Genomic DNA, 27,803 nt, shown 5'->3' on the forward strand with positions numbered 1-27,803 from the left:
CTCATGTATAAGTTGAAGGAAGGTTTCAGGGTCAAAATCCTGGATTTTGATATAACCCATGGATAAGTTGAGGGTAAAATGTAGAGGGCTATAAGGAAGGATGGAAAGAGGGAAATACCACTTCTGTCCCTCCTTCTTCTCTGGACCTCTCCCAACTGATTCCCAGGTGCTGAAGGAGAGGTTTTAACATTGAATTGAGAAAGGTAGCAAGTGGATTTGAATGGAGAGTTGTTTCCATAGGAAGCAAGGTCTTGCAAAAGGGACTGGAGAGATGGATTTAAATAGAGTTTTATTTCCATAGGAAGCTAGGTCTTGCAAAACGGACCAGAGAAGCAAGTGGGTTTAAATGGGGAGATTTTTCCATAGGAAGCCAGGGTTTGCAAAACGGAGCAGAGAGAGAAGCAAGTGGATTTAAATGGAGACTTGTTTCCATAGCAAGCCAGGGCTTGCACAATGGACCAGAGAGAGAAGCAAGTGTTTTTAAATGGGTTTTTTTTCTGACAGGAAGCAAAGGCTTGAAAAACGGACTGGAGGAGGAAGGAACTGGTGTTCAGTGGAGAATGGGGCATTAGGTTTGCTTGCTTTAGGAGCTTTCTTATATAAGTCTACCCAAAATTTTAGGGTCAATTTTGGGGCATAAATTTCTCAATTTATAGTCGAATATATATGGTAATATAAAGTTTAAGCTACAGACACTTAATATGAATATAAATTCATGCTTCTTAGTCATGTCCAAAAGGGAGCACATTTTGAGATTCCTCCTAGACAGAAGCTTGAAATGTAGGATGTACAAATGTAGATTTGAGGCTGAGAGAGTGTGATTTGCTCAAGGTTGCTGGGTGGATTTCTGTGGCTTCATGAGGGATTGAACCCTGACCTCCCAGATGACTAATCCAACACTCAAACCACTACACCACACTTGTGTCTCAAACACAACAAACCTGTCATAGGAGTTTCCATTGACATCCCCTGAAGCTGAGAGAGTGTGACTTGCCCAAAGTCAGCCAGTGGGTTTCTTGCCGCAGCAGGGAATCAAACCCTGTCTCCCTAGTCCAACATTCAAAGCACTACACTACACTGACTCTTATTCTGGCCGTATAGCAAACATCCAAAATCCACAAAATAATACTATTCAGCCACTGGTGTTAGGGCTGCATCTGCACTGCAGAAACAATCCAGTTTGGCACCACTTTAACTGCCAGAACTGAATGCTATGGGATCCTGAGATTTGTAGGTTGGTGAGATATTAAGCCAGAGAGCTCTGGTGCCACAATAAACTACAATTCCCAAGATCCCCTAGCACTGAGCAACAGCAGTTAAAGCAGTCTTAGACTGGATTATTTCTGCAGGGTGTTTTGGACCTCTGGCTTCAGCTGTGGTCCCACCCCTTGAAGTCCTGCCCCTGGCACCCGGTGACATCTGGTGCGGGAATGCCACCAAGTTTGGGTACTCGGTCTTGAAAAGTGCTTCATAAGTAAGTTTGATGAATAAATGGAAGACAGAGTAATTTTTCATTTGCTTGTGGATTACACCTGAATTTAAATTTGCTCCAGCAGCATCTTATAAACTCCGTGAAGTAAAACAATACAGTAATAAATATGTAAGAGAAGTAGGTGACTTCCTCTTCTATGGTACTGTTCACTTAATGGACATCTTTTCCTCCCACTGTCTAGATATTTTTGAATAACTTGATCACATCTAATTTTCAGGCACATGTTGTACTAGATAAGACATAGGTATGATCTTTTATATGTGTATTTTTAAAAAAGTATTTACAGCTGCACAAACAAAATCTTACTGTTCTTAGTTTTACATTCCACCGGATGTTACTAGTTGCAATTTTGGGCCATTATTTATTTGGATTCTTACGAATCAATGAGGTATCACTGGATAATGTGAAATGTTCCATAGTGGTTTCATTCAGATAGTTTGGAAAGTTTTTGGAATTGCTCCCAGAGCTCCTATTAATACTGGAACTATAGTTGTTTTCTTTTTCATTTGGAGACACTAAATCTCAATTTGTAAGACTTGATATTTCATAATCATTTCCTTCTATTTTTTTTATTCTGCTATCCCCAGGGAGTGCCACATCTATAACCTAAACATTCTTTTTCTCAATTACTGTTATGTTTTACAGATTATATTGTAATTGTTTATCAATTTGAATCTTAAAATCCCAGAAGATTTTAACTTCATCATTGGTTGCAAGTGCACAGCAGAAATAATCCAGGTTGACGTGACTTTAACTGCCATGGCTAAATCCTGGGATTTCAAATTTTGTGAGATATTTAGTATTTCCTCTCAGAGAGCTCAGGTGCCACAACTATAAATCCCAGGAGCCCATAGCATTGCACCATGGCAGTTAAAGTGGTGGTAAACTGCATTATTTCTACAGTGCACATGCAGCCATTGTCAGCCATTTTAAAGATTTATGTTTCCACCAGTTTCATGCAGATGTCTATACTTTTTATACAGATTCAGTGTACCATTGCAACCACGTGTCATGACGTTTATGTTCAGTCTGTATAAATTTGCTACATGAATAAATAAAGTGATCAACACTTTGATTTTTTTCTTTACATATTTGCATGTTTATTTAAAAGTTTAAGTTAAATATCTTGAACTACTACTGATTCTCCTTGATATCTTAGCAGTGTAACATCACCAGCTACAGCAGTGGTTCTCAACCTGTGGGTCACGACTTCTTTGGGGGGTCGAACAACCCTTTCACAGGGGTCGCCTAAAATAATCAAAAAACACATACAGTCATCCCTCCATATTTGCAAGGGTTAAGGACAAAGCACCCCTGCGAATATGGAAAAATAACAAATAACCCCTCCCCCATGAGAGGGCCCTTGTGGGTCCCCTCTGGACCCCTGCCATGCATGGATTGGGTGATCCAGGCATAGCAGGGGGGGAGAAAGACCTCCGCAGGTCCCCTTGGACCCCTGCCATGTTTGATTGGGTGATCTAGGCATGGCAGGGGGGAGAAAGACCCCCAAGTCCCCACCGGACCCCTACCATGCTTGGATCACCTGATCCAGGCATGGCAGGGGTCTGGAGGTGCCTATTTAATTAATGATCCATTGTCTGCCAGGAAATCCCCCTCACCTTCAGCCTTGTCATTTAAGGACAGACCAACACAGAGATTAACATGTAAATCACTTTCTCCCAACCAGGGGTCATACAGTATATATACCTCACTCACTTCCATGACAGCATTATGTGAGGATGCCAGCCACAGATGCTGGCGAAACGACAGGAATAAACTTTTCAGTAACTGCACTCTGTTTTGAGTGACAAGAAAGGCAGCATTAAGAGATTTTATGGAGCAGTGGTATCCAGGCTAGAATGTGCCATATACAAGATACACAGACTGATACACTCTCTAAACGAGCAGCATTTGAGATCTCTATTTCCCCATACTAGATGACTTGCAACATACCTGAAAATAATTGCATAGAGGCAGTTACAGATAGAGGAAAGGAGTGATGCAATGATATCTTTAGAAAGAAGAATCACATGAAGGATACTTCCTTAAGAAACTCTTCCACCTGCCCAAAAGTATAGACAAGATAAAACTGAAACTACTCAGAAAGCAGGGTTCCTGGAAATGTTCTCTGTGAAGATGAGTAAACAGCTCAATCCAAATTATAAAGGTCATGGAAAAGATGTTATAAACCTTTTCATAGTAAAAGCAACATACACAGCTGACACCACATGTCTCAAGAAGCTTTTTGTTTGCTAGAGTTTCAACTCTAGCAAGTACAGTGGGCCCTTGGTATCTGCTGTGGTTTGGTTCCAGGATTCCCTGTGGATACCATAATTGGTGGATGATCAAGTCCCAATATATACAGTGACATAGAAAAGGGTATCCCGTATATAAAATGGTGAAATCAACATTTTTTTTTTGGGGGGGGGGGATTGGGGAAGCGTATTTTCAAGCTGTGAATAGTTGAATCTGTGGGTGCAGAATCTTTGGATATAGAGGGCCAACTGTAATTAACAAGAGTCTAGTGCTTGCAGAAACTGGAGTAGATATTTGCCAGGAGGGTGTTATGTTCAAGAAACCAAAGACCATGTAGTTACTAATCATAAAGTCCATAAGCATGCATGTGCAATACTGTATAACAAAGCCATATGCTGGTATATTTGATCTGTGTAGTCCAATAAAGATTTTAAAATAGGTAACCTATTACCTATACCCAACAGTGATAGCATTCCACCACTAATCTGGAAAAACATGTTCCTTCCAGACTTAATTATAGAGGGACAGCAGCAAATCAAACACATCTTGTAGCAATTGCTGAATTTCATAACATATATTATCTTATTTTTCATCTAGCTTACCAGGTGACTGTATCAACATGTACATTTCTAACAGTGAAAAGAGATTGTTCAATCAACGCCTATTGGCAATAATCAAAAGCACCCGAGAAAGCTTCTTCCCTCAGTTTGACAGGCAAGCATTGGTAGCAAAAGATGTGACATTTCTTTAATTATCTTTACAACTGCTGACAGTTCCACTATTGCCTACATAAGATATGTGTCAGATGAGATGCACAGTGTCACAAATGTTATTCCAAATAGCTTGTAGACTAATAATATTTCCAATTCCAGACACTTAAATGATCTAGGACACTGGTGTCTCTGGTCTCTCTGTGGATATGCCACATGCTGTGAAGGATCCTGAAACTCAGATCAGAGGTAGAGAAGTATGATCTGCAGATTACATGGGACTCCCAAACATATTTTTGTGGTCCTTGGTGACTCCAAATCCTGTTTAAAAAAAACCACACAATTCAGGACATTTTAATGCCCCAAAACAACCAAAATGGAGATAAAACCACTGCAAGTACACAGCAGTTTTGCTTGCCCTGGCTTTCCCCTCAATGACTGGGAAATGACAGAAATTGAAACAGGAAGTGACATCAGTGTGATGCAGGTTGATGAAGTAGTAAGAAGAAGGGAAAATGGCCCTGTTTCGGTGCAGTTGCCCATCTTTAAGAACAAGGCATCAGTGGCTGGTTAGATCTCTGCAGAGTCAAGCCAGTCACTTTGTGGCCATCACAGCTCTCTAGAGGCCGCCAGAGTGAGCCATCCAATGACTATTGGCAGTGAAGACTGGAAGGCTAGAAGACTGGACATCATCCACTGCCACTAGGGAACAGAAATAATTATTACAGCCTCTCTCGTGGTCAAGGATCATTCTGCTACAGTGCAGCTAAGCATAGTTTCAGAAGAAGCCAGTCTTCAAGTCTCAGAGGGGAAACAAAATGTATTTATCCTCACATGGTGATCCTTTCTAGCAACATATTACATGTACATGATCTAGAAAAAGGGTGAGCAAACTGCAGCCCTCCAAATCCCACCATTCCTCACTATTGGCTAGGGCTAGTGGGAATTGCAAGTCAACAGTATCAGGAAGGCTACACATCCTTCCATTCTTGATATAGGACATTCTGAATGCTGACCATTACAGTCCACAAATTCATACACAGTAGAGTTCTGATTATCTAACATAAACGGGCCAACTTATCTTCAGATAATCTGGAGGGGCCAAGAAGTTCTTCCCAATGATGACACGCACCACCATTGATGACAAAACTCCGTCCCCTCCCTCCTTCTTTCTCTCCCCGTCTCCTTCCCTCCCTCCTTCCCTGCTTACCTGCTGACTCCTGCTTCCTCCACGGCGGCTTCTGCCCTGGCTTGGCTGCAGGGGGCAGAGTCTGCCGAGGTTAGGAGAGGGCCAAGGTTCCAAGCCAGAGGACTGGACCGAGTGCCCAGTCCTCTCATTTGAGGCTTGGATTTCTTCAGCCTGAAGGGAGTCCGCAGACTGCCTTCGGGCTGAAGAAATCCAAGCCGTGCGGAGGAGAGGTCTGGGTGCTCGGTCCAGGCCTCTTCTCGGTGGCTTGGATTTCCTCAGCCCGAAGGGAGTCTGCAGACTCCCTTCAGGCTGAAGGAATCCAAGCCACACCAAGAAGAGGCGTGGGCACTCAGTCCAGGCTTCTCCTCAGCAAGGCTTGGATTTCCTCAGCCCAAAAGGAGTCTGCGGACTCCCTTCGGGCTGAAGGAATCCAAGCCACACCAAGAAGAGGCATGGGCACTCGGTCCAGGCTTCTCCTCAGCAAGGCTTGGATTTCCTCAGCCCAAAAGGAGTCCGCGAACTCCCTTCGGGCTGAAGGAATCCAAGCTGTGCGGAGAAGAGGTCTGGGCACTCAGTCCAGGCCTCTTCTCGGCGGCTTGGATTTCCTCAGCTCGCAAGGAGTCCATGGACTCCCTGCAGGCTTAAGAAATTCAAGCCTCCGAGAAGAGGCTTGAGCCGAGTGCCCAGACCTCTCCTCTGCTCAGCCCAGGCCTCTTCTCAGAGGCTTGATTTTCCTCAGCCCAAAGGGAGTCCATGGATTCCCTTCGGGCTGAGGAAAACCAAGTTGTCATGCCATCATCCGACGTCCCATGCTTTTTCATGAGTGCGCACACATGCTCACGAAGAACCATGAGATGTAAGATAATCTGGAACGTTGGATAACCGAAGGACCGATAATCAAGACTCTACTGTATCCACTTTTCTTGCATCCTTCTACCCACATCTTGGCAAGAAGCTTGTTGGAATCTAAATTATTGACATCTAACATCTAGCCACAAAATGTTAACCTATAGCTGAGTCTGCCACTTTAAATAAACTGAATTATCACAAAGGCATCTGTTAGTATTAACACTTCATCCCTATAAATGGATATTTACATCATCCCAGGTCAATATCGCCCTACCATTTCTTTTTCTGGCATACCCCTGAAATGTCATTTCACAACAATTCCTCAGCCGCAACTGCAATCTCATCAGTATCTTTTTACCCGAACTAGGTGTTTGAATATTTGACAGCTGGCATTTCTATTGATAAATCTGATCAGAGCTTCTTGGCTTTTATTTCTGAGGTGAGGGAGCCTCACTTTCAGTGGCCTTCTGAATAAGGACATGCTTCTTAGCATCTTGTCAGTAATAAGAATGAACCAGAAGAAATTCAGTCAAAGGAAACACGGCATTTGGATGTCATTATTCAAATTTAGATACCAATTCCTCACTCTGGAACTGCCACTCCCAATCAAAAGTTATCAAACAATGAAGGATCACTATGTATTCAATTATGTCTTATGCAATAAGGGAGCATTACATCGACTGCAGAGAGGACTATACAAATGATAAATAAAGGAGGCCAACCCAGTTTTTCTCTGATGCAAGAGAAGAAGACGACTAAACACTACTACTGCTGAAAAGTGCCCTGAATGCTTTTCACCAGCAGCAATGAATGCAGCATGCTGCATATCAGCAGTTATCTCAGTAGTGCTCTACCAGACTCTCTTTCCCACACTGGCTTGGGGATGGGGTGGAAAGGAGGCCTGCAACTACAATTTTTGTCTTGGCCACTGTGGTTCACCACAGGAAAGGCCTTTGAGAGTTGCATGCAACCTGTGGAGTGCCAACATGTTATTTAAAGAGAGAATGGTACATGTCAGCTTGACCTGACTTATGCTATATTGTATGTAACAAAGCTAGTGGCTTGTTCCAGGATCTGGAGATATTAATGATCATACAACAACATCATTTCAGATTATTTGAAATTACTTCAACTGAGAATTTTCAAGATTTACGTTTTGAACCCTGGTTTTTTTACACCCAAATTAGTCCACCAAGAAAAACATCTGTCTAAGCAATACTTTAGTTTTCTATTTCTACACCATTACATATTGTTGTTAACTACATATTGTTGTGAACTGCTGTCATGTTGACTTCAACTTATGGCAACCCTATGAATGAGAGACCTTCAAGTAACCCTGTCACCAACAACTCAGCTCAGATCTTGCAGACTCAAGGCCATGGCTTCCTTGTGAGTATATCCATCTGTTATGCAGTTTTCTTCTTTTCCTACTGCCTTCTCCCTTACCAAGCATTATTGTCTTATCTAGTAAGTCATGCCTACCCATGATTTGGCCAAAGTAAGACAGTTTCATGGTCTATGCCACAATCTCCTCCTGGTTTTGTTTAGGCAGAATGAAAGAAGCTTCTCTATCCATCTGCTTCCAATTACGTAGATTTCCATATTGGCCATCAGGTAAAGTCCAGCTGCCTCTTAGATTGCTTAAAGACTATGTTTGTAGTGAACCAATTGTTGGTCTCACAAAATTAAACAGTCACTCTCCCACTTCATTTCTTGACCCTAGGTCAATTTTTTCTACAATTTTTTATTCTGCTCCGTTTCCTACTTTTGCACTCCAATCACCTCTGATTAATAAGAAGTCCTGTGATCATTTCCCCCTAAACTCCAGACAGAATCTTTCAATTCCTTCTGTCTCTCTGTTTAGTTGAAGCATAAACATTGATTATGGTTATATAAATGGCTTTTCCCTGAAGTATTATTGATATTATTTGGTGAGAGTTTGCATTATATCCTTTTACTGCTTTTGCTATCCTCACTATTAATGCCACCCTATCTCTTCTTAGATTGTCACTTCATTTACTGAGTAAAACAGTGTAATTATCTCACTCAAAATGTTTTATTCCTGTCAACTTTAGATCACCCATGCATTGCAATTTTATACATTCCATTTCTTGTTTTACTACATTTAGCTTCCCCTGCTTCTCACATTTCATGTTCCTAAAATATGTGTCGTGCAGCTTTGGACTTTCCTTTCACTTCTGAGCAAATCAACAGTTGAATGAACTTCCAGATTGAGTCCAGCTGTCATAGCACTACTTATAATGTCCTTTGCTGTATTCCAGTAGCTTATTGAGTGTTATCCGGCCTTGAAGTTTCACCTTCTGGCACTATTGCTTGTTTCATTTGGATAGTCTCATAACAGTGTTTTCATGGTAAAAGACATTCAAAAGTGGGATAACAGCACCTGTTTCTGAGGAATACTAACAAGTTTTACCTATGGTGCTACTGCTGTTGTCTAAGAGATTCCTTACCAGTGCTACCCACTACTGCTGCTACCCAGTGGCTGTTTAACACATTTAGCCTGGCTCCTCAGCAAAAGTTGACATGGGAAATCCTACTAACAGCACTGCTACTGCCAGCATAGCCTCTTGCCTTGCAGGTGCAGGCAATCCCACTACTGTATAAACATAGCACCATATGTAATAGGAGAACTGGTCATCTGAATCAACACTCTGTAACCCAATTTTCTAATCTAGTTATAAAACAAAGGCCCAAAACACACAGGCCAAAAGATGCAGCTTCTGGCTGCTTTGAAGGTGTGGCGTGCAGATGACGCATGGCCCCATATCATCCAGAAGCCACTCTGAGATCATCTAAGGCGTTCCAAAGCTGCCAACAAAAGGAGTGGTAAAAAACTGCTCCTGCCAGTGGCTCATTTGGGAATGCAGCAGCGACCTGCTTTTAGAGCAGGTCGTCTGGTCACCATGGTCCCTGGTCAATCAGGAGTTGATCAGGACTGGAGCTGCCAGGAGCCGCTCCAAGTTGCCAATCTGCTTCGCCCCATAATTACCTCTTTGCTACTGAAAAACTCAGCAATGCTGGCTTTCATGGAGCTTTTTATGGAGACCTGATGGCATAGTGATTAAATGCCGGCACTGCAGCCACTCACAGCCACAAGGTTTTGAGTTCAACCTGCAGGACTCCAAGGTCCACTCAGCCTTCCATCCTTTCCTAGGTCAGTAAAATTCAGCTTGTTGGGGGCAATTGGCTTACACATTGTAAACCGCTTAGGGGATGCTAGTTCACTGATAAGCAATACAGAAATGTACTTGCTATTGCTATTTCATTCATTATATGCACAGTCATCAACCTAGACCCTGATTTAAATTATGTATAGTGTTTGGGAAAGCCGCTGGAACATGGAGATACTGAAAAGTAAAAGGTTCCTGTTGGCACTATTAGCAACCATCTATGAGCTATGGGCACTTCGTTCACAAAATCTCAAGAAGGGTGCTTATAACAGCCAGCTGTTCACCCTCTTTACTTTCCCAGTTCCTATGTTTATTCTCTGTGTTAGGTTCCTTAGTTAGATCTCAGGAAAAAGCACTACTCCATTGGATTCCACTTTAACTTATACTGTTGTAAAACAAACACAAGGCTTATGCACTATTTAAAATGACCTGTACTGTGATTGGTCTCTCATCATCACCTTTGATAGCTACTTTCTGCATGAGAAAAAAGGACACTATGGCCATTGAGCATGTCAGCGTGGTGTAGTGGTTTGAGCTTTGGACTCTGGAGACCAGGGTTCGAAACCCCACTCAGCCATGAAAACCCAATGGGTGACTTTGGGCAAGTCACACTATCTCAAGCTCAGAGGAACACAAAGGCAAACCCTCTCTGCACAAACTTAGCCAAGAAACCCCCATCACAGGGTCACCTTAGGATCACCATAAGTCAGAAAGAACTTGAAGCATGCAAAAATAACAATGCACATTAAGATTCTTAAATTTGAGTGATATTCCATTTCAAATTTGTAGCCAGAAGCTTGTAAGAACTGGTTTATTTTATGTCCTATATGAATATCCTAAGTGAATGTGAATCTTTTGGAAATAAAACCCCTTGCTATCTGCCTCTTCCTGAAACATATAAAACCTGCTTTGACATATTCATGTGCGAACTCTCTCCTTCTTGATACTGCCTGGGAATTGTCTGTTCTCAAATGGTCAACTCCATGCTGTTTGATCTGGTATTTTCTTAACTGAGCCTACACCTATACCTACTGCCCTACCATTACCTTAGTATCATCTCTGTTACTTCTTTGGAAACCATAATTTCGCCTCTCTTGTCTTCTCTTGCTCTATCACTGATATTATGAATTATGATTGTTTATTATGTTTATTTATTATTATATAAGAGAACAATATTCCAGTAGTGTACAAACCAATTTTTTTCTTTCTCTAAATACTTGCAATGTAATAATATTTATTTTAATACATTTTTTATTTATTTTAAATATTTTTAAACACAAGCTCTGTTTGTGTTCTTGAGTGAATTCTTCTCTCTGTCTGTTTCTAACACAGTATACAGTCCATTGTGTTCACACAGAAATCGCCAAAAAACAGCCCAAGATCCTGGTGCTTCTCTGTCACTTGAATATATTCACATACTTGTATATTTGTGGGCATCTGTGATCAAAGATACAAGCAGCAGTTTTAGCAACATCTTGCTTAAGCAAATTTGATTTACGAGATTCATATATTCTGGGAATTAAATTGTATTTTAATCACATCACCCATCAGGCTGCTAGCTGCAAAAACAGATCATCTACTCAGCAGCCAAGTGACAGGAATAATCCTGCTGTATTCCACAACTATGAAAGCTTCACTTTCCTGCACAGTCAAGATTAATGTCCCACTTCCTCAATTCCATGCGAAGAACAAGGATTAATCAAACGATAACTCCCTAACAAGAATAATGGAACCAATATCCAATTACAACAGAAGTACTGCAATATTAAAGAGCTCAAGTACTAACTGCAATGGAACTGGCAACAGTCTCTGTAATAGAGATGTTGAGTTACATAAACACTGCAACCATAGACATTTTACTATGGATTATCTATGCAAGACAATCTAGCAAACCCAAAGACAACAGTAATGGCATGTTGTTAGGACAATACCATACTACATTGTTATAAAACCATAATTCCACTTTTACTGATATGGCTGCCTCCTGTAGAATTGTGGGGTTTGTAGCTTAGTGAGGCCTGAGAACTTTTCAGCTGAAAATTCTAAATGCCCCTCCTTAAACTGCAAATTCCAGGATTCTGCAAGAGGCAGCTATAGCAGTAAAAGTGGCATAATAGTACTATAATAGTGTAGTGCACTATAAGTAAGGAGAATAGAGGTCTACAATACAATTCAAAGACCAAACTTATTTCCCTTCTTAGGTGAGAGGAGGGAAAAACACAGCTTAACACTTTATTTTGCCAGTAACCACCAAGTTCAAAAAGCAAAGTCATTAGGGGCTGACTTTCCCAACTTCTCAGAGAAGCTAGAGCAAACAGGATCACAGCATTTCCATAGAATAAAGTTACTTCTGGACTATGCAGAGGGCCCTGCCCTTGAAAAGCATTTTTCCACAGGGGGACTGCTTTTCAGCAGCACTCACATCAACATCCTGCATAAACAGTGGGAATCATCTGGCCCTCATGTTGTTGAATTGTAACTCCTAGTATTCTTTACCACTGGCTATGTTTGCTGATGGGAACTGTAGTCCAAAACTTTAGTGGCAATATAATTATCACTCCATGCTACACAATTCCTAACTTTGACACTATCCTCAACACTGAAAACTGTTGGAAGAGGGCATGATTGCTTCAAGGATGGTTCTTAAGTACTTGTCACCTATTGGATGGTGCTTATAAGATCACTGTGGTCGCACCTTCTTCCACATAATTTTGAATATTCTGCAAGTTAAAAATTAGGGGGGGAAATGTTCTCTTTGGAATGCACAAAACACGTTCTCTTTGGAATGAGAGACCGAGAGAAAGAAGTTGGCAGGATAAACTTTCGTAGACTCTGGCGCGTTACAGACCACTCGTTTGGGACGGCCTGTAACCAGCCCTTTACCCACCGCATCGGGGCCTCAGCTGCCACAACGGCAGCCTCCGAGGCCCCGATCCGCCGCTTTCCAGGCCGCGGGGAAGCTGCAAAAGGCCGCTTCCTCGCGGCTTGGAAAGGGGTGTCCTTGGGGCTTCAAGCCCCAAGGACACCCAGTGGCGGCAGGGAGGAGGAGAAAGGGGCCGCTTGGCCCCTTTCTCCTCTGCGTCGCTGGCGCAGCCATGTAAAGGCTGCGCCCAGAGACGCAAAGCTGGAAGGAGCTCCGAAACGGAGCTCCTTCCGGGGCCGCAGAAAGGGTGCCCTAAGCGCCCTCGCACGGCCCCACTACGTCACAACCACACCGCTTCATTTAGAGGCGGCGCAGTCGTGACGTAGTCATGGCAGTGCCCGTGTGCATAGGGCGCCGCCATTTTGTACGGACTTGGTCCGTACTAGGGTTAGGGGCGTCGAGAAGTGACGCCCCTTCCTAACCCTAGTACAGACCCAGTCCGTACTTTTATGCCCGTTTGTAATGGGCCTAAGTCTACTTCATCAGATACATCTTCTTACTGTATATACTCATGTATAAGTCTAGAAATTTAGGTTAAAAAATCGACGCAAAAAACCTCAGTCAACTTATCCATGGGTCAACATAAATACTGTATCTTAATTCTTATTTAAAAGAAGGAACTATCCCCTGGTGAAAGGCAAGAGTGTAATCTTTCCTGGAAACACCAATCCCCTCTACTCTCTCATCCATCTAGCCTTAAAAGTGAGCACAAAGAGTTATGTCTGCTGGAATTTTGTAAGTTTTTTGACATTGTTTTGCTCTGCTTCATCCTTCAGATCCTTTGCTATATGCCTTGTTTTACTCTCGACTTATCCATGGGTCATATCAAAATACATAATTTCGGCCCCAAAGCTTGCCCTCGACTTATACATGAGGTCCACTTATAGTCGAGTATATACGGTACTTTCCAACTGCTTTCTCTCAGTTAGTCTCAAAAGTGCTACAAGATCCGTTTGCATATTGTTCTGGGCAGCACAATTCAAAAAGGATGTTGATAAGCTGAAGTGTATCCAGAGGAGGGCAATCACTGAGTAGGTAAAGATGGGATGCTAACCCTATGGGGAAATTGACTATGGCTGTATCTGCACTGCAGAATTAATGTAGTTTGACACTGCTGTAAATGCTATGCCTCAATCTTATGCAATTCTGGGATTTTTAGTTTTGTGAGATATTTAGCCTTCTCTGTCTGAGAGATCTAGTGCTACTACAAATCCCAGAATTTCATTGCATTGAGCCATGGCAGTTAAAGTGATGTCAAATTGCATTATTTCTACAGCATGGATGCACCCTATGTTGTGGCAATCGCTAATTAAGTTCCCAGAATGAAAATGGCACTCATAGGACAAAGAGAGGCCTGATCCTAAGATTCACCAACATTTTTAAAAAACTGCATTGGCGATTCTCCAAGAATGGAAACAACAGGGAGAGAACAGCCAACTGCTAAATGCTCAAGGCAGGGGTAGACATCAGTCACAAGCAGGACAGAGATCTTGTAGAGTAGCATAAACAGTGGAGCTCTGGTTATGTGGACTCAAGTGTCTGTTGCCAGAAAACAATGACAATGGTAAGAGAGGTGCTTACCCTTCCCCCTGATCTACCTCACTTTTTCTTACCTACAGAAATACACCTAGCTTGGGATGGAGGATCAGCAAGTATAATAAAGAATAGGTATTTTCTCTCACACTCATCAGTATTTTACCACAAAAGGTCTCTTATGTTAGGTCTAGTCAGCACACAGTTTTTTAAGAAAGATAATTTTGCTGAAGTATAATGTAATTCTGCCACAGCACAGTGAATAAAAGGGATTCAGCCATTCAAATGCTTATTAAGGACAAGGAAGTTTTAGCTCTACCAGAAGCTTGCTCAGATGCAGAAAAACCAGTCTGACCAGTTTACTCAGCCAGGATTTATGGACACTGCCCATCTTATGGAAGGTGAAAGTATCATGGGTTATTATGATTGCATTTAAGTTTGGGTTCGGCTGGATACAATATGGTTGTGATTTTTTCCCTCCAAAAGTGAAGGTTGTTTCACCTTTCTAAACATACAGAATGCTCAAATGTAATTAACACATTTGCATTCCTTCTTCAAGGAATTCAGGATAGCATACATGAAGGGTTAACTTATTTTAAAGACACCATTATGGCTACTTGCAATGAAAATCCCTTTGTACTGTATGTTGATACATGATGATGAGTGTATGTTTTTTAAAAAATATAAGTAAATGCAATAGGTAATGCAGTGCTATTCAAAGTAGTAGTCCCTAGATTGGTGCCAGTCCCCAAGTCATTGGACACTAGTCCTTGCCAAGTTTCCAAGAAAAAGGAACAAATATAGCGCTGATCTCTGGCACTCTGGGAAAAAATAACTGCCAGTGCCCTCAACATCAGACAGCCTGCAATGCACTGTTGCAATGTATATATGCATGTATTACAGGTGTTCAGCTCTCCTTGATCTGCAAAGGTGTGTTCAAAGAATGAAGCAAGAAATTTTGTGAATGTTCCCTTTGCACAACAGAAAGGAAAGCCCTTTTCCATCCAAGAAAAATAGGTTTTCCATTTTTCCTAACAACTCTTTAAATACTGAATTGTAGTTACAGACTAGAATGTCTTTGCCACAAGTCTTAACAAAAATGCTAAATCACTTGACAGTAAAAAGTCACATCAGCATATGGGATCATCTTGATGCAACTTAAACCAGATTAAACATTGTCCAGAACAAATTTTAAAATTGCAGAGGGAAATTCATTTATAGCAGGTTTTTTTGAGAACTGATAAAGAGTGTGGATGCAATACCTCTATTTTGGGGTGGGTAAAATAGTTTATTTTTATCAATTTTAGATATATACTGTGTCATTTTTAAAAGTCTACAAAGCTCTGTGCCTCCATGCCTTGCACATGTTGCCTTGGTGTACTTGCCAAATCTGAAAAATGGCCTTAAAAGATGTTTGTTTATATGTGTGTGTGTGTGTACATGTATATAACACACACACACACACACACACACACACGTATACATACACTTGGAAAACCTAACCCAGTCAGGTTTTCAAGGCAAATTTCACAAATATTGCTTGCCCCCATGAATACATCAAAACACATATTATGCATGCTTCCACACAATATGTACTTGCTGTGGGAAATATCAGTGTATAACTTTAAAGCAACTATAACATGTAGCATTGCATTGCTCTGAACAGTTTCCATATCTCTGTGAGTAAACAAGGTAGTTGTTTTAAAGCTTGCATATTTTTAGCATTGGAAGGCGTGCATTCCCAAAAGCAAAATACTGAATATCAGCATTTATTTTAATTCTCTAATCTGTGTATCTATAGCACCTTGGAGAAATATTCATACCCCTTTGACTTTCCTACATTTTGCAACCTGGAACAGAAAATAGTTGGCATTATTACCCCTTGACATCCATAACCTAACACTGCGTAAGTGCAAATATATAGCTGCACTATGGCATAAAAGTAAACAACTTATCTAATCCTTCAGATTGCATCCTTAGCTGTCTCTGAGCCAGATATGTGGTTGTGCTGCTACCAGGCTCAAAGTGCTTGACTTAGTCTAATTATACAGCAAGAATTGCCAGCTGTGTCTATGAAAAGGCACTAGTGAGTCAGGAGGACACCAGCACAGGTCTACCCAACTCCCCCAAAATAACATGATCTCAGTCAATAATAAAGGTGCTAACTAGGGTGCCATATGCCAGACAATCTTGTGGTTGTCACATGAGACAACCAGAGCTGCTATGAAAACACAGTTTAATAAAGTCATGGGGACACTTGCCACGCAGCTTGGTGATATTTTAAAGGAACTGCCTTTCCTTTACAAGCAAACTACACTTGTTGTTCCTTTTTTATAAGTGCACTTCATATCTACACACTTATGGGCTCTAAATGGTTAAAAGGGTGTTTTTCTCTCTCTACCTTCTCAAACACTCACACAAGTCACATCAGTCTTTTTTTCTATCCCATTCCATTGGCACAAACATTCATGCCGTGTTTTCATCCCAACTCTGTGTTTTTCATTTTGTCAGTTTATGAAGCAGTCAAACTCACACAAAAAAGGTCCACTCCACAGGGCACAATTATATAACAAAAAGCCACCATGAAGCTTGTGGGGGACAGAGTGACTACATATCCCCAGCACCTTCTGAAGAAAAAATACAGCATACATACAAAAAGACAAGAGGGACACAATGACAGACCAACTTGGCTGACAAACAGGTGGCAAACATGGATTTGTTCTGGACATCCTACATATTTACTAAAATGCAGGTCTACAGTGAAACAACTAAAGCTATTCACACAAACCTTTTGGCAGAACCTATACTCTGGAATATTCCAAGTCTGCTATTAAATCACCTTCAGCCTCCTGGGATTGTCACATTTTCCATGGGCCCAGGAAAAATACAGACAGTAGCTCAAGCTGAATATTAAGACAACTCCAGTATCAAGTATAGTTAGCAAAACAGTAAATAGTCTTGTGGCACTGGGACTAACAACTTTATTATGGCATAAGCTTTTGTGGACAAGAGCCCACTTCATTTGTTGCATCTGATGAAGTGGGTTTAGGCCATAATAAATTTCTTAATATTTCAAATGACCCAAGACTGATGTTTTCAAAGCACATTACTGCCCAGAAAATGCAGCAAAGATATGTATTTCCATGGAGACCTTTATGTCTACCTTACCCTTTAACAAAGATAGAAAATATAATATTGATTCACTGTCAATTTTGTCAGACTGACATCAAGACTGAGAGTGCTTTAGCATATTCATTCTGGATATCCCATCCAGATCCAGTCCAGCACCCTACCATTCACAGAAGCCCTGGTATAAACCAGGCTACCAAGCCTGGTTTTCCTAAGACACAGTTAAAATAAAGCAATGGATCTGCAGATGGAGGAAACAGATCCCCACCACAGATGTTTGTCAATTTCTCAGTCTGCTTCTGCATGTTCCCACACAATGCTCACGTAATGCTGGTACAATCTTGGCACATAAGGTAGCTTCAAATATAGAACCCACAACCAAGTAATACTGTTTGGAACAAAGACTTGTGAGTACATTTCAAGAAGCAAAGCACGTTGAAAAACGAAATGAGTTTCTTGAAGCTAAAGTGTTGGCAGAACTTCTAGCTTGGCAAAAAGATCGCTCTGTCCAGGTTAGACCACTGACAGCTCTGCTAAGGTTATTGTGGTAAACACTTGTTCATATCATATGTCATTCTATAAATGTGATAAGCAGCTTTTTCATGTTCTCTTTCATAAAACATGTGCAGACTATTAAAAAATATGGGCAAGGCCTGTTATTAAAGCCTAGCAATTCTCTTTATTGAATTTTCTCCAAATCATATATATCAGCTTTAGTAATTTTGGTTACTAGAAGAGCTTTTGAGATATTTATAGATCATGTAACACTGTATGTTTATTTTGGTTATGTGGCATAAAACATATTAAAAATGGATCCTGATTAATTTAGGAATTCTGTAAAAATACAAAATAAAAAAAAACCCAAACACCAATGTCATTACTCCACATGCACTGCAAGAAGAACATATTAACATCTCTCCCTCACAAAGATGTTGTTCAGATGGGAGAAACGAAACCAATACATCTGAAGGAGGGAAAGTTCCCTGTGATACAAAGAGAACACTAGCTGATTGACTGTATCTGCAATCAAAGCTCTGCATATACTACATTAATTTTGAATTTTATTCCATTAAATGTGCAAAAGCCCGTAAGTACAGTCACAGTGCTGGCTCTCTAGTCTCTAACAGGAACCATCTATTCTGTCACAGACAGAAATGACAAAACAGACATCACAGGCAAACAATTACACATTCTTCCTTCTGAGACACCGCGTTCCTATAAAACGTGTTTATTTTAAAACTGAACAACACAGAAGCTTTGTACTAAAGAAATGGGGGAAAGTCTTGTGGGCTGGAGGCAAAGAACTGTTAAATAAGGTATTCTATACTTTCTACCTCTATGAATGATGGATTTCATCAAGCAGTTTGTAGACTCAGCAAAGATTCTTTTAAAGGATAATATTTGCAACAATTTCAATCCGTGTGTTTTTGGCATATTAGCTGACAAATACTGACTTCGTTTTGCCTTGTTCTAAAGAAGGCACAATAGCTTTAGAACATTCAGCTCACTCTGTTCATCTAACTTTAAGGCAAAAGGAGATTTGGAGCACAGGTGGCAAAACAGAGATTTCCTCTGGGGAAGGGAGGGCTGAAAGAAGTATGAGTAGGTGAAACCACAATAGGTCAGGACATATTCGCTAACAAATGCTAACTTCACTTTGCATTGTTCTAAAGAAGGCACAATATTTTAAGAACATTCAGCTCACATTGGATTTCACAATGTTTTAAATTACCTACATGTTAAAAATGTACAGTTGGCTTCCTGTATCCACAGATCCTGCATCTGTGAATTCAGCCATCCACAATTTGAAAAGAATATTTTTTTAAAAAAATCTAATAACCAAACCTTGATTTTTCCATTCTATATAAGGGACATCATTTTACTACACCACTGCATATAATGCGACTTAACTGTCCACAGATTTTGTATCCATTGGGGGCTCTGGAACCAAACTCCAAGGAATACCAAGGGTCCACTTGTAATCTAAAATATCAGGAAGATCAATATTAATGCATAAGGAATTTTAAAATGTAGGTCACTTTAAATTTTATTACGGCATAAGGAAAGAGTGAATTTAAATAAATCTATAGGAAATGATCAGGACAGATTAGATTTTTAGATTTACTCAAATCCAATATCTTCTTAATCTTTTTTTTTATTATAGCAATACAATAAACATTTCCTCTCTGATGTAGTGGTTACTGCTTCTACCATAGCTTTAGTTCATTTATGTAATATTATGTAGAACTGCATAAATGAGTAAATAGTAGCTACTATCTACAAAAAGGGATATCTGTCCCAAGGAAAAAAAATGTGGCCTTTGTAATCTTTCCTATAGAAGATTACTACAACAAAAGTTCATCTTGGCTGATGTGATGATCAAACTCGCCCTATTTTCTATTACTAGAATACAGATATGCAAATTGGAATTACAATTCACCATTTTGTACAAGTTAAAGTGATAAGGAAGAAGGATGTACAGACAAGTACTTTATAAGAAAATATTAAGCTTTTTTGACATGTAAAAATTGCCTAATATCGAGATATGAAAAGAGGAAGAAAGTTTGGTACTCTGCATTACAACTAAAATGTAAGTAAAAATTCTACTTTATTTTGTATTAGTCAGACCTTATATGGAATAATGTGAATAGTCTTGGGCATTGTACATTAAGGAGGGAAAAGTCAAACTGTAACAGGTTCAGAGAAAGGAAATGAAGATTGTCAGCAATACAGAAAATGAACACTATGAAAAAAAACCTGAAGGACCTAGTGCAGCTTGGGAAAGTAAAGACAAGATGAACATGCTAGAGCGCTTCAGATGGGATGTTGCATAGAAAAAGGCAATAACTTGTTCTCTGCTGACCTAAAGGACAGCATTGTGGGCTTAGGTAACAGGAGTGCAGATCCAGCTAAACATTATGAAAGACTTCTTAACGGTAATAGCATTCAGTGACAGAACCAATTAAGCAAAGGGGGTTTCTTTCATAGCACCATAAACTGGGCAGACATTTGTTGAAAATGCCCTAAATTCTTTGCATCATGAAGGGAATAAAAGTAACAACAACGACATGTGAATAAAATGACCTATCAAATCCCTTCCAACTCCATGTCTCTTGCTAATACTGTATTGAAAATGACATGAATCTAATAAAAATCTGATCCTCCCTGTAAAAAAATTGTTAACAGATCTTTAAAAGCCTTCTATTCTGTTAAGATATTCTATTTATTGGCCCTAGAATACATTATAAGGCATACAAACAGAGAAAGTTGAGGCAAGTAAATGAAATGATCCACAGAGGCAACACAATCTTCACTTAGAATTATTACAGCCAAATGATATGCCAGAAGAGCACTCATTTCAGCATCCAGATCCAGATAATTTAATCAATAATATCCTAGCTTTTCAAACCTACTTTTTTACAGAACCAATTAGGACTATTTCAAGAACTGTACAGTAACTAACAGATTTCCTCCTGCCCATGTAGAGATATCTCTGGGGAAAAGTTAGTTTCTTTTTCAAAGAAACAGTCCACAGTAGTGCTAATGCACAGCAGTGCCTAAAACACACATATGCAGGCAGTTGCTATATGCTGTATAACCATATGATATCATCTTGTTCTTTTTATTTTACTTCAGATGTATAGTATTTGTACAGTACATAGATATTAAAACTGAAATTTTAAAAATGACATAATAACAAAACATGAATGGGAGTAAAAATTTATCTGAAATATTTCTGAACATGATTACATGTGCAAAAGGAAACTTAATTTTGGAGGAGGAAAGGCAATTAGCAGTGCAGTGGAATGAAGGGGATGAGCAAGTGAAGCAAAGGTTAAAAAGAGTGTTTCATGTATGGCTTTATCCCGGGGGGGGGGGAGGTAAAGAAAACATACCTGCAGGTAATATATAACGACTGTTATTTCTAAGAGAGTTACGGGGGTATTTTGTATTTTTAAAAAGTACAAACATCCTACTTTCCACTTAGGACAAAACAGGTACAGGAAGACGAAAGAAAAGTAGCTCTACCAGGGAGAGCAGATTCATGTTTCCTAATCAGAAGAAGCTAACAGAAAAAGCTAAACAGACATCAGGCTGAAAAGAGAAATTCAATGATAAGGGCAGCAAAGAAGAACAGGTAGAATTAGGAAATGTATGATGAGGTTACCATACCTTAATGAAAGCATTAACAGAAGCCTACATAAATGTGAAATCCAGTGCCAGGAAGAACAATAGTGTGATCATAATCAGCGGCACAGTGGTTAATTTTGAAATCATGTCCTCACCACAGACGTCTGTATAACCATGATCCCAAGAAGAGTTCAAAAACTAGAGGCAGCGGTGTTGATCCATATATTTTTAAAACTCTGGTCATTTGCATCTTCAACAGGAGTACAATTTGTTTAAAAAAAAAAAACCCAAAAACCCAATAAGTATTAAATGCCCATTCAAGACCAAACCACCCTAAAATATTCTGCTTTACAACTGAGAGAGCTAACAATATATTTTCAACTGAGCACATCCATCTTTGCCCCTACTACTGTAAAGGCTGCAGCCAAACTCAGAGAAACAGAAAGATGAGAGGTTCTTACAGAGTCTAACAACATCCCTGTTTAACAAAAAGCCTCAGTGCTTCATTCCCGTGTGCCAGTTTCACTACACCACTGGTCATAACAGCAAAGAACATGAGAACTTGAAGAATTCAAGAGCAAGCCACCCCCAAATAGTTTTACAACTGTGACAGCTAACAACATATTCTCACTGAATGCATCCCTCCTTTCCCTTTACTACTGTGAAGACTGCAGCTAAATCCAAAGACACAGCACTCTGAGAAGTTCTGTGAAGGCTTGAGGGGGAGACAAAAGGGGGGGGGATGTTTTCTCTGAAATAACTGGGGGAAAATTTTCTATTTTTCCCCCCACAAAAACAGAGCAAAGTTTTTTTTCCTTTCTTTTCCAGTCCTTCACATCTTTATTCAAGACAAAGAATAGGAAGTTGTAGAGGAAAGAGGTTTGAGAGAAAAGACAGGAAACCTGAAGCAGAAGGATACTGCAAGAGATAATGAAAATGTGGACAAGAATCTTGGTTGCCTGTAAGGAAAGAAAAGGGTAAATTTTATGAATATCAATGATGAAAGGTACAAGATTAGGCAGGCAAAACCTTAAGGAAAAAAATGAGAACTCCAGTAGGGTACCCAGTCCATCAGCTTGACAAGTCAAGGGATAGTAGACCAATGCTAACAGGAGAGAAAGTGAAGGAGAAAAATAGGAAGCAAAAGTTCAATTTAATCAGAATTAAAATTTAAGAAATGAGAGATTAACAAGAAGTTTTTAAAAATAGGAAGCAGATTAAAGTAAGGAGCAAGATTAGGTTTAAACTGCACAGAACTTCTTTCAGAATTAAAGGGCTGCAAGCATTTATCTCAAGAATTCTTGCAAAAGGCAATGATAGGTAAGAAGAATGAGGAAATAATTTGACTCAAAAATACAAAGCCACCGTTGGCTTCCTCTTGAGAAAACTCGCTGGCAGGTCACAGTGCTAGAATGGAGCAATGCTCTCCTCATGAGATACACCAACAGATTCTGATGATGGCATGGTGATGTATATAGGAAATAAATAGCTCATGCCATATTGCTTATAGTTAGGAGAACAGAAGTAAAACCCTGTTTTGTTTCCTATACCAGCTCCACCTAAAGTAAATTGACACAGCTAATTGCTGTATTCATTTAAATCTATTATACATGAATGAATTTATGCAGCTCTCATCATTCATGAAGAAGCTGTAAGTCTGCTGCATTGTGAACTCAGCTTGCAATTCAAGAGAATTCCCCTGCTCCCAGTCACTAAAGGCTGACTATCAAATTAAACTGGCTTTTCTGAAGGGATCTCAGATAGAATGGATTTCACAATTAATGCTCCCTGGACAAGACACATTTTGCCAACATGTCCAGCAAACATTGGCTGTAGAATCCAGTGGTCACTGAACCATTTTGGAAAAGCTTAATAACCTGAACATGCCAATGTAAGGTTTATACATATCTAACCATAAGCCAGTGTGAGAGCCAATGTGATGTAGTGTGGTGTGATGTACTGATTTGAGCGGTGGACTACAATTCTGGAGATCAGGGTTTGATTCCCTGCTCAGCCATGGAAACTCCCTGGGTGATCTTGGGTGAGTCATGCACTCTCAGCCCCAGAAAGCGCCATCTTGTTATTGTTGTTGCATGCCTCCAAGACATTTTTGACTTATGGAGACCCTAAGATGAACCTATCATAGGGTTTTCTTGGCATGTCTGATGGGGTTTCCCATTGCCATCCTCTGAGGATGAGTGTGTGTGACTTGCCCAAGGTCACCCAGTGGGTTTTTATGTTCAACTGGGGAATCAAACCCTGCTCTCCAGACTCATAGAGATTCATCTTAGTACTGCCATTAGTCAGAAACAACTTGAAGGCACACAACAACAATAACAACAACCCAGCTGGTCCCCTCACTTGCCAATCCCATCCATCCAACTCTAGAGACTCCACACAAGTTCAGGACATGCCATGCACATGAAACCCAATAGTGTCCATCAGATTTTAAGACAAAACACAAGCTAATGCTCAAAACCAGGCCTTAGCCTTGCAAGTGTCAGTTTGCTGCTGTTGCTGTTCTCTGCTTTCAAGACATTTCTGACTCTTGGCAATCCTCAGGCAAACCTATCATGGGGTTTTCTTGGCAAGTTTTGTCAAAGGAGGCTTGCCGTTGCCATCCTCTGAGAGACTGTGACTTTGCCCAAGGTCACCCAATAGGTTTCCATAGCCAAGCAGAGATTCAAACCCTGGTCTCCCAGTGTCCTAGCCCAATGTTCAAACCACTATACAATGCTGGCCCATAATACAGTGGGCCCTTGCCTTATGCGGGGGACCCGTTCTGGACCCCCCCCCCGCGTAAAGTGAATTCCGCCTATGCTCAAGCCCGATTCATTTGAATGGGTCTCGTGCATGGCGGCACGGGAGCGTGCAGGGCACCATGGGCATGCACCCCATTCATTTGAATGGGGTGTGCTACCCCTTGCACCCCGTGCACTCCCTGCAGCTTGAGCGCATACGCTCAAGTCTGCATACAGCACGCCCGCGGGTGCACTGTACTTATAACGCGGGTGCACTGTACTTAGCTACACAGACTCAAAATGAATGAAGAAACTCTACTTGAGGCAAACTACGTGTGACACAGATCTTCCACATTTTTTAAAAGCTTCAAATCAGCTCTGCAAAAATGACTTAAGGGAGGTTTCAAACTCACTGTAGAAATAATCCAGTTTGACACCACTTTAACTGCCCTGGCTCAGTGCTAGGGGGTCCTGGGAATTATAGTTCCTTGTGGCACCAGAGCTCTCTCTGACAGAGAAGGATAAATGTCTCAGACAACTACAGTTCCCTGAATTCCCTAGCATTGAGCCAGGGCAGTTAAAGCGGTCTCAAACTGGATTACTTTTGTTCTGAACCTAAGAAGTGCATGGAGAAAATAGCCCTTTCCTCTTGCACCATTTCTTCAATCTAAATGTGTATTCTTACTGCTCCACAGAAGAAAGCACAATGGGACCAAGGTGTCAGTCCCTCTTGACGTAGTAGCTCTGAAGTCATTTTTTCCTCTCTTGCTCTAAAGGTGTGGCTCGTCTCCATTCTTTCTCCACACTAACGTCAGGCTGTCCACTCAAAAACATGAGAGCTGATTAGTGTCGCATTACAGTGCCAAGCGCTTAATTCCCCTAAAGGGAGAGGCCTGGTTTCAAACCTCCCCTGAGCCACACAACAAGTCACCTGGCCTAGGAAGCCCTGATTCCAAAGAAATGAATATAGCTGAGAAACATAACTGCATTTCTGCATATGTTCAGAGGCCGCTGCATTTGTGGTCACTGGAGGGGCTCAAAAGTTTTAACATTTAAAGATTAGCACCAATGTGAGGCAACAGTTTGAGCACTGGACTGCGACTCTGGAGGCCAGGTTCAAATCCTAGCCCAGCCATGGAAACCCACTGGGTGACCTTGGGTGAGTCACACTCTCTCAGCCTCAGAGGGACACAAAGACAAAATAATAATACTAATAACAATAATACCCTTGCCAAGAAAACCCTTTTATGAGTCAGAAACAACTTGAAGGCACGCAACAACAAGCCTGAAACCATCTGAAATTTCTCCCTCTTTCCGTGTACCTGCTTCTCTTCATGTTTGCATGGCTGCCCAAACACATATATTTATACGCATAACGTATGCTTTCAATTGTACGGATTTTAATATTGTGAGCCGCCCTGAGTCCCAATTTTGGGGAAAGGGCTGGATATAAATAAATATAATTACAATAATAATTTATTTTAATGTATTGCATTTATATCCCGCCTTTCTCCCAAAGGAGGAACCCAAGGCGGCTTACAGATAAAACCTTTAAAATTATTACAAAATTCAAACGATTAAAATGCCTATATACAAAATCACATAAAATATACACAATATAAAATTGTGGTTGAGGGGGAGGGAAGCTGCAGAATGCATTTTATTATATGTTGTATTTTATATTGTATTTCATTTGATATTGTAAGCTGCCTCGATCCTGCGGGAGAGGCAGCATATAAACAAAATAATACTATTATTATTATTATGATTACAAAATAAAATCCCATAACATATACACGTGTTATAATGTTATAACAATGTAATAATAATAATAATAATAATAATAAAAAGTCATGTTATAATGTTAAAATAATGTAATAATAATCATCATGTTATAATGTTATAATAATAATGTAATAACAATAAAACTCATGTTGTAATGTTATAATAATGAAATAATAATGCAATAATAATAATAAAACTCGTGTTATGATGTTATAATAACATAATAATAAAACTCATGTTATAATAATGTAATAATAATAAAGCTCGTGTTATAATGTTTTAATAATAATGTAATAATATAATAAACTCGTGTTATAATGTTATAATAATAACGATGTGATAACAATAATAATAATAACAATAATAAAACAGGTGTAGTTATGTCAGTCATTTAACCAATAACAGTGTAGCGATCTGAGTGTTAGACCAAGACACCAGGAGACCTGGTTCAAATCCCTCTGTTCCCTGGGGCGAGTCACACTCTCTCAGCCTCAGAGGATCACGGCCATGGCAAACACACACACACATATATATATATATATATATGAATCCTTCTGAAGAAACTTCCCAAGGAAACCCCCGTAAGTGGGAATCGCAGGCACTGCGCAACACAGACACAGGGCTATCCACCTCAGGTGTGTTCACACGTACTGGCCCAGACACGTGTCTCTATTGACACGCGTGTGTAATGCAGAGCTTGACTCCCCCTGCGAGAGGACTCCAGTCCCCATCTACTGCCCTGATTACCTTGTGGGTGTTGTTGTCCAGCGCCTCCCGGTCGAAGCCGCCCTCCCTGGGGCCGCATCCCGCCTCCTCCGCCGCCCCCCTCCGGGCCCTCAGCCTCCTCTCTCCTCCCAAGCCCAGCTCCCGGCCCCAAAACGGGGCCGCGAAGAGCAGAAGGACGCCGAAGCGCAGCCAGCCTCCGCTCTCCATCACCGCCGACAACAGTAATAACAATAATAACCCGATAAAACGCTCTCCGCCCCGCCGCCCCGCCCACTGGCCCTCTCATTGGCCCGCGGGGACAGGTATGCCGCAGCCATTGGCTGGCCAGGACGCCAATCTCTCCCACCTTCGAACAACAACCTGCCTCTCCTTGTCTTCTCCTCTCCTATTCGCCAGAACTGCCCGGACTGTTTTATAATTGGTCCGCGCAGCTGCCAGTTTAAGGACTCCCGCTCCGCTATTGGCTCCCCTCCCAGAGCCCCGCCTCCACCCAGGTTCTCTAGCTGGGCAGCATCACCCCATTTTGAAGAGCACCTTGGCCATTGGCTGCTGGGCCGAGAGCGGAGGGAGGCCGGCATCCTCGAGGCTGGGCTCTGATTGGCTGAGACGCGCCGCCGGGGCTCTCGAGCAGCCCTTTTAATTAACTTGGTTGCTGCTGCTGCTGCTGCTACTGCTGGCCTTCAAGTCCTTTCTCGCTTAAGGCTGAGAGACAGTGACTCGCCCAAGGTTCTAATGCGCTCCAGAGTCCAGAGTTGGCGGTCTCCCATCCAAATGCTATCCGAGGCTGGCCCGACTTAGCTTCCAAGATTTGGTGCTTTTGGGGTATTTTGTTATTGTTGTGTGCCTTCAAGTCGTTTCTGGCTTCTGGAGACTGTATCAATGGGGTTTTCTTAAGCAAGGAGTAGTTAGAGGTGGTTTTGCCTCTTTCCTCTGGAATATTGCTCACAGCAGCATCTGATAGTCACTAGTGTTCTCCCATCCAAGCGCTAACCAAGGCTGACCCTGCATAGCTTCCCAAATCTGGTGGTGCCTTTAGAGTAGATGAGCCCTTTCATTCATTCGTATGGTCGCTGTAAGTTGTGCTTGATGGGAAAAACAGGTTGAATTCTGTTGCTGTTGTGTGACTTCAAGTCGTTTCCAATTTATGG

At 41.0% G+C, this 27,803-nt stretch overlaps 1 protein-coding gene across 1 annotated transcript in view; it reads right to left on the bottom strand.

Moving 5' to 3' along the window:
* Positions 1–26,880, bottom strand: part of SORT1 (sortilin 1) — a 76,183-nt gene extending 49,303 nt beyond the window's left edge. The window contains exon 1 of the mRNA XM_089514841.1: positions 26,677–26,880. Within this exon, the coding sequence (XP_089370967.1) occupies positions 26,677–26,862 (186 nt within the window). The 5' untranslated portion in view covers positions 26,863–26,880. The remainder of the gene's footprint in view (positions 1–26,676) is intronic.
* Between the last annotated feature and the right edge of the window lie 923 nt (positions 26,881–27,803).

Source organism: Sceloporus occidentalis, unplaced genomic scaffold (assembly GCF_023333645.1).
Source record: "Sceloporus occidentalis isolate IW3139 unplaced genomic scaffold, rSceOcc1.0.p SCAF_3, whole genome shotgun sequence".
NCBI lineage: Eukaryota > Metazoa > Chordata > Lepidosauria > Squamata > Phrynosomatidae > Sceloporus > Sceloporus occidentalis.